The sequence below is a fragment of the Elephantulus edwardii genome, unplaced genomic scaffold, assembly GCF_000299155.1.
Source record: "Elephantulus edwardii isolate Elephantulus edwardi_28Jun2011 unplaced genomic scaffold, EleEdw1.0 scaffold00258, whole genome shotgun sequence".
Classification (NCBI taxonomy): Eukaryota; Metazoa; Chordata; class Mammalia; order Macroscelidea; family Macroscelididae; genus Elephantulus; species Elephantulus edwardii.
Window position 1 is genome coordinate 3,246,722 of NW_006400008.1, and position 11,258 is coordinate 3,257,979.

Consider the following 11,258-nt stretch of genomic DNA (forward strand, 5'->3'; position numbering starts at 1 on the left):
GACCACTGATTCTTCTTCACTATTCCCAACTTTTGCCTTTCTTTATTACAAATGCTTTTATTTAAAAAAACACCTGAAAAACCAAAATCCAACCTCAAACAATGACCATACCCATGGACCTCACCTGATGGATTTCACTGGAATCAGATTGACTTCCTCTGGTAGGAAGAATCACTGGAGAAGCCCTAATTCTGCTATAAAAACTAGACTAGGTGATGACTTTGGAACAGGCCATCAACTACTCCTATATAAATTAAAATTGGATCTAGAGAAAATAAAACTATATCTACATAAGGCAAAATACCTTCAGTCTATTCCACTGAATTTAAAAACTATTTCAAGAACAGGTCTGAGGCATTGAACACTTATCATTGTATACCAGATAAGTTGTGTGATGACATCAAGGATATTGTTCATGGGGAAAGCAAAAGGTCATTATGAAGACAGAAGAATCAAAGACCGAAATAGATGTAAGAAGAGACTGAAAATTCCACTGAAGTACCAAGAAGCCATAACAAAGGGAAGAGATGATGAAATAAAAGAGTTAAACAGAAAATTTCAAAGGGCAGTTTGAGAAGACCAAGTAGGAGCTCTGATTGCCTAGTGGCAAGAAACTGAACTGCAGTCCCTGATATATGCGGTTCAAATCTACCAGATGCTCTGCTGGACAAGGAGGGGCAATCTCCTGTACTAGTCAGATCCAATTTGACGACACACACACAAAAATATAATAAAAAAATATATAAAAAAGACAAAGCAAAGTATTGTAACAGAATGTGTAAAGAGCTGCTATAAAACAATAAAAAAGGAAGATGTCACTCAGCATTTCCCAAGATGAAGCAAGTGAAGAACAAATCCATGCCTCTAATTGCAATACTGGGAGATACTGAGAGATTGCTATGGCCAAAAACTTGAATGACCTAGGAATTATCAAAAGAATGGAAGGAATACACAGTTATTATACCAAAAAGAATTGGCTTACATAAAACCATTTCAGGAAATAGCAAATGATCAAGAACCAGCAGTAATAAAGAAGTTTAAGGTGCTCAGAAGACATTAGCAAAAAATAAGGCCCCATGAATTAATAGAATACCAAATTACTTGTTTCAACATTTAAACTTGGAAGTGTTCTCCAAGTTGAATCAAGAAATCTGGAGGACAGCTACTTGACCAACTAATGGGAGGAGAGCTAAATTTATTCCTTTTTGCAAGAAATGTGATCCAACGTAATGTGGAAATTATCTAACAATATCATTATATGATATACAAGCCAAATATTGCTGAAGGTTATCCAAAAATGGCTAAACAGTATATAAACAGAGAATTTCCAGAATTACATGTCAGATTTATAAAAGGCCATAGCACCAGGGATATCATTGCTAATGTCAGATGGATCGTCGCTGAAAACAAAGGATACTGGAACAATGTCTACTTGTGTTTTATTGACTGTACAAAGGTGCTCGGCTGTGAATCATAACAAATTATGGCTAACATTGAGAAGATAGATCAGTAGGAGCTGAAATTCATTCCCTGACGTTTGGCCTAGTGGATAAGGAGTTGAGCTGTAAAGCCCAAACCAAGTGATTCAACTCTACAAGCTGTCTCAAGGGAGAAAGATGAACACTCTCATCCCATACAATTTAAAACCTTTGACAATCTACTGTAGAATCAGCAATGAGTCAGTTACAACTCAACAGCACATAACAACAATAACAAAAACAATATTGTAAATTATATATTCATATATATATATATATATATATATTTGTAGATAGTGACGTACCTTTCAGCAACCAAACCTCTTTCCATAATTGAGACGTAGGACAGAGTGGGTGGTGAAGAGTAAGGAACTAGTGTCAGAGATGGAGCTAGACCTCTGGAATTCGAATTTGAACCCATTAATTATTAAACATTAACAACATCAATTTTCTGAAGAATGAACATGAAGAGAGCTGCTTCAGTGAATCTAATGAAATAATTTTATTGTTGTTGTTGCTGTTATGTGCCATGGAGTCAAATATGACTCATCTAGTGACCCTTTGAATAATAAATAGCTCTGAACTCTGCCCAATCCTGAGACAATTTCTCTGTCTTTAACACACCTGCCCCCAATGCCACAGTCACTGTGTAAGGCTATCCAGGATCTTCCTCTCCTGTACTTTTTAAGCATGATGCCCTTCTCCAAGTACTGGTTCCTCCTGGCAACATACCCAGAGCATATGAGATGGAGTTTCAAAATCCTAGCCTCCAAGAAATAGCCTCATTTTTCCCTCTCCAGGACACACCCTTTTGTTCTTTTGACAGTCCATGATATGTTCAAAATGCTTATCCAGCACTACAGCTCAAAGGTATTCATTATTCTTCTATGGTCCTTAGTCATTGTCCAGCTCTCAGATACATATCAAGCAATTGAGAAGATCAAGGACTGGAAAGGTGTGCCTTCATCTCTAGGCTAACATTTTTTGCTCTTTAGCTCTCTGGAGCGGTCCCTGACAGCAGACTTTCCCAAAGAAACTTGTCTTTTGATTTCCTGACTGCTAGTGCCAAAATTGTTGATTGTGGAGCAAGATTAATTAATTTGTTAATGGTTAACCTCACTCTCTTTTCCTTCCTACCAGAATTCTGTCAGCTGGTCCAATAGTGAGAGCCTTTATTTTCTTGATGTTGAGATGCAACCCATACTGAAGACTGCAGTCATTTACCTTCTGCAGCAAACACTTCCAGTCTTCCTCAGTTTCAGTGAGCAAGGTGGTGGCATTTGTATAATGCAGATTATTGATGAACCTTCCTCCAATCCTTATGCCACATCCTTTTTCATAAAGTCCAGCCTTCTGAATGATCTATTCTGCATATAGATTGAAAAATTATAGAGAAAGGACACATCCCTGATGCACTCCTTTCTTGGTTTTGAGTAGTTTTGTAATAATAACTTATGCAGCATCTACACAATGCTGATGAGTTTAGTTCTTTAAGCAAACCTATGAGGAAAATATTGCTGTCATATTTATTTTGTACATAGAAACATTCAGGTTTATGAAGATTATTGCTTTGAGAGTTGAAAACATGCAGCTTATATCCTAGATATTGCTGTTATCATTAAAATAATTAACTGCATTATAAGTAATATTTCTGTTACTATATACATCTTCTTCTTCTTCTATAGGGAGAGCAGGGTTTGGAAGGCAGCAAAGGAGAAAGTGGTGAAAAGGTAGGTGTCTTTATTTACATAAAGTCATTAAATTGCATTCTGAGAAATACCTTTTTGTGTTTTATATACAATTAATTATTTTAAATCAATATATATTTACTTCCATTATTGCTTTAAAGTTGTGTTAATTATATATTGATGATTATCAGAAACTTTTCTAATTGTGTTTGGATGGTAATGGTACCTAGAAATTTCTAATTAAAGGCATTGTATTGATAAGTAAATTACTCAAGCATTTAATTGAGCTTTGTATTTTGTGTTAGAGCATCACTGATGTACTGAGTGGACAGTCTTTACATAAATGCTTCATTTATATGTACCCCTGATTTATCAGTGGAATATGACTTGTTAACAGTAAGAGTCTAAGAAAAACGAGATGGCACACTCCAAGCAAAATAACTTGAAAAAAGTTTTAACAGAGGGATAATTTTAAAAGGGTGGACTAGTTAGAGGAAAATCCAGAGTGCACTAGTCAAGATTAGGGATCAGTTAATTCCTTAAGCCTGGATGTTTTAAAGAATGAAGAGAGAGGAAAAGAGCAAAGAAATAGGAGCTCAGGGAAGCAGTCAACCCAAGATTAGCACATAGGAAATGACCTATCCCACAATCAGCCAGGGCAATAAATATCTCCACTCTATTCTCTCAATCTCAGCTCTTCTAGTGACTCCCATTAAAAATTCTAATTGCCGTTAAGTCAGATGGATTCAGATGACCCTCTGTTGGTTTTCAGAGGCTGTAAATTTCACAAGAGGAAATTGCTAATCTTTCTTTCTCAGATTTGGTGCACCCATCCTTTGGGTTAACAGTACAGCTTCCTAAGAACTTGGTCTCTAGAGCTTCCTGTGATCCCTATAAACTCAGAACTCATACTCATTGCCATCAAGTTACAATTTACCCATAGCTGATAACTCCTGTGGATTTTCAGAGGCTGTAAATAACATCAGAGAAGATTGTCTACCTTTCTTCAGCTGGTGGGTTCAAATAACCCACCTTTGGTTTGGCAGCACGATCCACTACTGACTAGGCCACCAGAGAGCTAGTAGGAGAGATGCAAACTATAGACTTCAGTCTCACAGCCCCCAAAGGAAAGTGGAGAGGGTGCATCTAGAGAGAGTAAGGATTTAAAGTGAAGCACCTCATGTCGCCTTCTCAAGAAATTTATGGTTAATTTTGCATTTGAACAGAGCATTTAATTTTAATACATGATTGTAAGTTGGTAAGTCTGTTATTGAAATGGACTTCAAGCAATCATAGTTTTACAAACTTAAAGCTTTCTACTGTGGAGAATAAGACACTCATCCAAATGTTCCAGTCAGACAATCATTTACAGCCCTTGAATATAAAAAATCTAATTTTGCTTTTGAATAAAGAAAAACAATGCCATTCCTTTGTTTTCTCTTACCCATACACGTTTTGTAAATTGATAGCCTGAAGGAATACTAGAAAGGGGAGTAAATAATCTCAAATTAGACTGTTTTGTCTGTAGGTCCCTTTCTTGGTGCTAATAGCTATTTGCTTTCTCAAGAAGAAAAGAAAGAATAAGTGTCTGTTATAATTATAAGACAAGTTACACATGTTATAAACTATAATTGCTTTTTCTCACAGAAATGTGATTAAAAATAAAAAGGATAGTCATGTAATTGGGAATGTCATTAAAAGACTATTTTTAAAAGTGAGTTTCTTGCCTTAGGAATTTACTAAGCATTTTTGCTTTAGAGTCAAAATCATTACAAGGGCTTGACTTTAAACAAATACTTTATTTACATCATTTCTGGTTTATTAATGGAATTTTATCTCTAGGAATAAATGAGAAAAGCAAAGAGAATGGATATTCTTTGTAATTTAAAATCATCAACTCCTCATTGAATTCTTATGTTCATCTTGATATGTTATATGCATTGTTGGTACTGCTAAGTAACACATTCTCGCAAGATATGTATAAGATGCAAAAAACATCCAATAAATTTTGCTTCAAATATTTCCATTCTAATTCCAGATATCTATTAACTGTTGCATTCAAATAATCCATTTCACTAAAATGTGAAATATTTTTAGAGAAACATTGAAAGCTATCAGGGAAAAGTAAGCCTCAAAAAGAGAAGGAAAAGCATTGAAAAGAATCACAATTCAAATAATTTATAATCAGCTGTAAGGTTAATGTAATAATAATATGAATGTATGTGTATATTTAAGTTCTATGTGGCTAACTTTTGTTTCTGGAGTGAAGTTAAATAGGAAAGGTACATAAAGCTCTCCTTTTTATGTGACACCAGCACCAGAATCTTGGGCTGTTTAAGGCATAGTTTATTTTCTGAACAAGAACAATCAATCCCATTTGAATTTCAGATTTGTTTGTTTATTTAAACTGATATATAAAAAACTCTCTTTAGTTGGTTTGTTGTGGTTTTTATGATATTTAAATTTTGACTATTCAAAGTGATAAAATTGACTAGTGACAAAGGAATTCACAAACCTGCTGTTTGGTCAGGGCTTTCCATATTCCACAAGGGCACATGGATACAAGTAGGAAGAAATATAAGCAAAAATTATGTTAACTATTGAAAAGAAAATATTATGTGGTATTTCTATAATCTAGCAGAAACTAAGTGGAGAAATCTGCTGTTTCTCATTATGGCCAGAAAATTAGCCTTTTCATGACTTTAATCATGAACTATTTCTTCAAAAAGTTGGTCTGTTATTTCCAAGGGGGCCGCTGGACTTTAGACTATTTGTTTGACTCTGTAAAGTGGCTGGGTTAAGTTGTGGTGTAGTGTGTGGGGAGTTGTGCTGTTTAGTTAAAGGCAGCACCTCAACTGGTGGTTCCAATCCACCAATGGTGATTCACAGCCTCCAAAAACCTGGTGGAGGGTCAGCAATGAGTAGTGGTTAGTTTGGCTCTGACATAGTGGATGATCTTAAGCATAATAAAAGGATACATTGCCAGGTCTTGTGCATTCCCTGAAATTTTTCCAAGTATAGCATACTTCATTGGAAGTATGTTGTTGTTGTTGTTATTGTTATGTGCCTTTGAGTCGCCTGTGAACCATAGTGACCCTATGTACAGCAGCTGTGAACCCTTCCCTGTCCTGAGCCAGTCTCACTAATTCTGACACACTAACCCCCATTGCCCCAGCCACTGTATCAATCCATCTCATCCAGGGTCTTCCTCTCCTGCGCTATCTCTCCACCGTTCCAAGCATGAAGCCCTTCTCCAAGGACCAGTCTTTCCTGGCCACATGCCCAATGTAGGTGAGATGGAGCTTCACAGTCCTAGCCTCCAAGGAGAAATTTGGTTTCACCCTTGGCAGGACAGACCTATTTGTTTCCTTGGCAGTCCATGGTATGTTCAAGACTCTTCTCCAGCACCATATTTCTAAGGAATCAATTCTTACTCTGTCATCCTTAGTCATTGTCCAACTCTCTGATGCATAGCAAGTAATTGTAAAGACCATGGACTAGATGCCTATTTCATTTGAAGACTGAGGGTTTCCTATACTTCAATCTGTAGCAAATTGCCACAGAGCATCATACAAATTATCTTCACACACACACACACACACACACAACCTGAAAAAGCTGAACATCATAAAAATTATTGCTATAGAGCAGGAAACCATTCATAGTGACCCTCCACTGGGTTTTTGGAGGTGGTAAGTCACACGAGAAGATTGCCCATTTTTGTCCCACTGAGCCACTGGAGGATCTGAACTGCCAGTGAGGTGCTACCTTTAACTGAGCAGCACAACTTCCTGCGCACTACACCACAAGTTACCTTAGCAAACATAATTCAACTGAGTCAGTTTTTAAAGGAAGTTGTTTTAAAGGATAGATTTTGGGTTTTGTTAGGTGCCATTATCTCATCGTGGTCAACTCAACAGATTTAAATCTATTCCAGTTCTGCACAGTCACTATCTCCACTGTGCTCAAGCCCTTTTTTTCAGTCGCTGTGTTAGCACATCTTGTTGAGAGTCTTTCTCTTCTCTTCTCACTTTATGCCTTTCCAAGCATGATAGCCTTTATAGAGACAGGCCAGACCCGTCCTCACAACATGCCCTAAGGATGTGAGATTATGTTTAACTATCCCTACCTCTATTGATGCCTTCAATTAGTGGTTCAAGAGTCTTGAACATACCATAGATTGCCAAGAAAACTAATAGGTCTGTCTTGGAGAGAGTGGAACCAAGTCTCTCCTTGGAGGCTAGGGTTATGAAGCTCCATCTCACATACATTGAGCCTATGGCCAGGAAAAACCAGTCCTTAGAGAGGAACATCATACTCAGAAGAGTGGAGGGAGAGTGCAGGAGAGGAAGACCCTGGATGAGATGGATTCATACAGTAAATAGAGCAATGGGGTTTGTGTGTCGGAATTAGTGAGACTGGCTCAGGACAAGGAAAGGTTCAGAGCTTCTATGCACGGAGTCCTATGGGTTGAGAGCAACTCAATGGCACATAAGAACAACAATCCCTGCCTGTAAGGAGCACTCTGGCTGCATTTCTTCCTACACAGATTTCTTGTTTGCTCTTTTGGCAGTCCATTCAATACATTGCAAATGCATCCATTTTTCTTTGATCTTCTTTATTCATTGTCCAACTATTAGGTGCATAGAAAGCAATTGAGAATACCACAGATTGGATCAGCTGCACCTTACTCTTTAACTGACACCCCTTAGAACTTTAAAGTTCCCTGATCGCAGATTTCCTCAATGCAGCACATCTTTTGATTTCTTGTTTGCTGTTACCATGGGTGTTGATTGTGGATTGAAACAAAATGAAATTATTGACAATGTCAATATTTTCTCTATCTGTCATGAAGTTTCTTATTGGTGTAGTGTGAAGATTTTTTTTTATATTGAGGTCTAATCCATACTGAAGGCAATCATCTTTGATCTTGTTCAGTAATGATTGCAAGTCATCTCCACTTTCAGCAAGCAAAGATGTGTCAACTGCCTAACATAGTTTTGTGTAAAACATAGCATTGAAATGAGTAAATGTATAAAAATTACTATTAAAACCCAATATAAAATAAATATGTGCTTTCCTATATTTGTTGTACTTGGGTGACTACAAGTGGAAGTTAACACAAGAAGCCTAACAATGCCAACTCCACAAATAATGTAGGACCGTTCTTTATTTAAGCTTTATTTAATGTTTGTATTTATCTTGTCATCAAGAAAAATCACATAATTTTCAGGTAATCCAATTCAAATTTTCCTAGGCCAGTAAAAAAGAAAACATAGCGAGCCCTGCATTGGACTTAGTGTGATACCCTGTCGTCTTTTGTCTTCACTGGTTACCTCTAGGGTTGTGATGGAATGAATAAAAAACACTTTCCCCAAAGAAGTCTTCTTTTAGCCATTTCATAGCTTACATGTTCGTTTTGGTTTTCAGTCAAGTGAATATTAAAGGGAGAAGCACTAAATGTCTTTCTAGTAATAATACATCAGCACTTGTGACATGTGGTGTGCAGTATTGATATAGAAATGCTAGGTAGTGCAATGAGAATGATGAAAAATTAGTTCTATAGCATTTGATTTCTTTCTTTCAGACTGATTAAAATGTCATAGTTAACATATAACAAGTATTATAAATTATTACTTATTTTTGTACTAGTGCCATAAATAAATGATTTAGCCTGCCAAAACATAACTAAAATATTGACTTCTAACGTGGAGATTATAGTCAGTCTGAGAATCAATGGTATTCATTTATTGAAATTATGAGGGCTTCCAATAAATCACTACCTTCGTGCAGGAACATTTTTATGTTTAAAATTATTTTTTTCTTTTTTCTTATATAATTGTTCTTAATGTAATTATACATGAAACTTAATAATTTGTAGTTATGGTGGGGTTTTTTTGGTTTCCTCCCTCCATTAAAAATGAGGCATGAAATGAGAAAGAACTCAAATGTGAATGTTGATATACATATATATCAACTATGCACAAGCAGCTAGGCAATCAAAAGATGTATTGCACTGAGAAAATCTACTGTCAGGGTTCTCTCCATAATGATGAAAAGCAAAGATGTCCATTTGAAGACTAAGGCGTCTCTCATTCAAGCCATGGTTATTTCAATCACTTGTGATGTGCATGAAAATTGGACAATGAACAAGGCTGACAGAAGAAAAGTTGATGTCTTTGAATTGCTGGAGAAGGATGCTGAATGTCCCATGGACTGCCAACAGGACAAACAAGTTATAACTTGGAAAAGGTGCAGCCGGTGTACTCCTTGGAAGCAAGGATTATGAAACTTCATCTGACATACTTTGGGTGTGTTATTAGGAGAGGTTAGATGTAGATAGTTATAGAAAGGCTTCAGGCCTTGTGTTCATAGGGTTTCTATGAGTCATACTTGACTCAAAGGCAATCAACAACAACAAGTTCTTGGAAAAGGACATCATACTTCGAAAAGTGAAGGGTTGATGAACTAGAGTAAGACCCTCATTGAGATAGATTGACACAGTTACTGTTAACAGTGGGATCACATGAGTCAGAGATGATGAGGATGACACAGGATAAGGCAGGGTTTGGCTCCACAGTTAATGGGTACCTGTGAAGCATACTGGACTAAAGGGCACTTAACAACAAAATTCTTCATATGAGTAATCAATGATCTGTTCCACAGTTGTTCAGCTCCCTACAGATTATGCCATGAGAGTTCCCCTTGCAACCTTTGGTGGTTATTATCTAGCTCTTGATTTCTGTAAAGGATTTATTTTTTCCTAATACCTAATATTACGTGTCATTGGAATATAGTAGCAGGGTTAAAAGTAATCTCTTGATTTGTTTTAAAGCAAAGTTGTTCATTAACTTTTTTATGTCTCTTAAAGACAAAGACATTTGGAAATATGAAGCTCATGTTGTTTTTGTTGTTAAGTACCGTTGAGTTGTAGACGACTCATAGCGACACTATGAATGAAAGACCTGACCACTGTTCATAGAGTTTCTGGAGGCAAACCATTTTGCAAGTGGATGCCTGCCATTCCTGCTTCCAAGCTTGTTTTAATCAGGAAGCGCCACCAAACACTGTCTACCATGGAACATCAGTGTCACAGTGTTTAGCATCACAGCAACTACGAGTTACCTCTGTACAGCAATACACAGACCAGTGCTATACCACGTAAAAGAATGTTTGACAAAAAACAATTTAAACTAGGCCTGAGGGCCGCAGATTAAAATCACCCACCTTGGGCTTGGTAGCATAACTTTCTGTCCACTAGGCCAACATAGCTCTCTCTATGTTGTCGTTGTTATTGTTCTTAAGTTAGATAAGAACAATCCTTTTTTAGCCAAATAGACAACTTTTTATTTTGATAGTCTCGTTTATCAGCGCTGAACATTCTAAAAGGGTAGCTCTTTTTGATTTTTACTCCAATTATCTATTTCTTAATGTCAGTCTGCTTTTCTGTTTCAGTCCTTCTCCCCTTTGTTAGAATCTACAGGTGTAATAGGTTTAACCTCTCCCTTTCTTTTCTAGGCTCTCAGTATTTCCTTTCCTCTTGTTAATTGTCCCTTTCTAGGTTGCTTTCTTTTATTATTTTTTTGAGTCTGTAAAGAATGGTTTTAATGTAAGTATATAAAGTTATGTACAATTGATTGTAGAGTATTTTTATATTTAAAAATGAGGAGAGCTCTAGTTCTCAATTCACCCTCTTTAGAATTTCTGAATAAGACTGTGCTTTACATGAAATTTTAGTAAAAGTAATCCTCGCAGATGGTAACAGAGATTTTAGTGTATTAAAAAAAAAGATGTAGTCTCCAAAATTAAAAAAGGCTTTTAAAATTAAGCTAGCAATCATTTCTGCTCACATAATTATTAAACAAACATGTCTCTTTTCATGTTTTTTCATCTCATTAAGATCTTACTTATGAATATGGTGTGTTAACCACATTTCTTTGTTAAAATTGCATTTCACATGGTAGAGAGATAATTTAGTGTCATTAAGTATTTTATGACAGGTGCATCATTTTTGTTTAGAAGTTACTCGCATGTGAATTTTTTTTTTCACATTCAGTATAAAAGCAATTTGTTGTTAGGTGCCATCAAGTGA

The 11,258-nt window shown here is 36.3% G+C and overlaps 1 protein-coding gene across 1 annotated transcript in view; it reads left to right on the forward strand.

Moving 5' to 3' along the window:
- COL19A1 (collagen, type XIX, alpha 1) overlaps positions 1-11,258 on the forward strand; it is a 669,215-nt gene that overhangs the window by 259,429 nt on the left and 398,528 nt on the right. Inside the window, exon 10 of the mRNA XM_006899482.1 lies at positions 3,164-3,208. Coding sequence (XP_006899544.1) covers positions 3,164-3,208 — 45 coding nt within the window. The remainder of the gene's footprint in view (positions 1-3,163; positions 3,209-11,258) is intronic.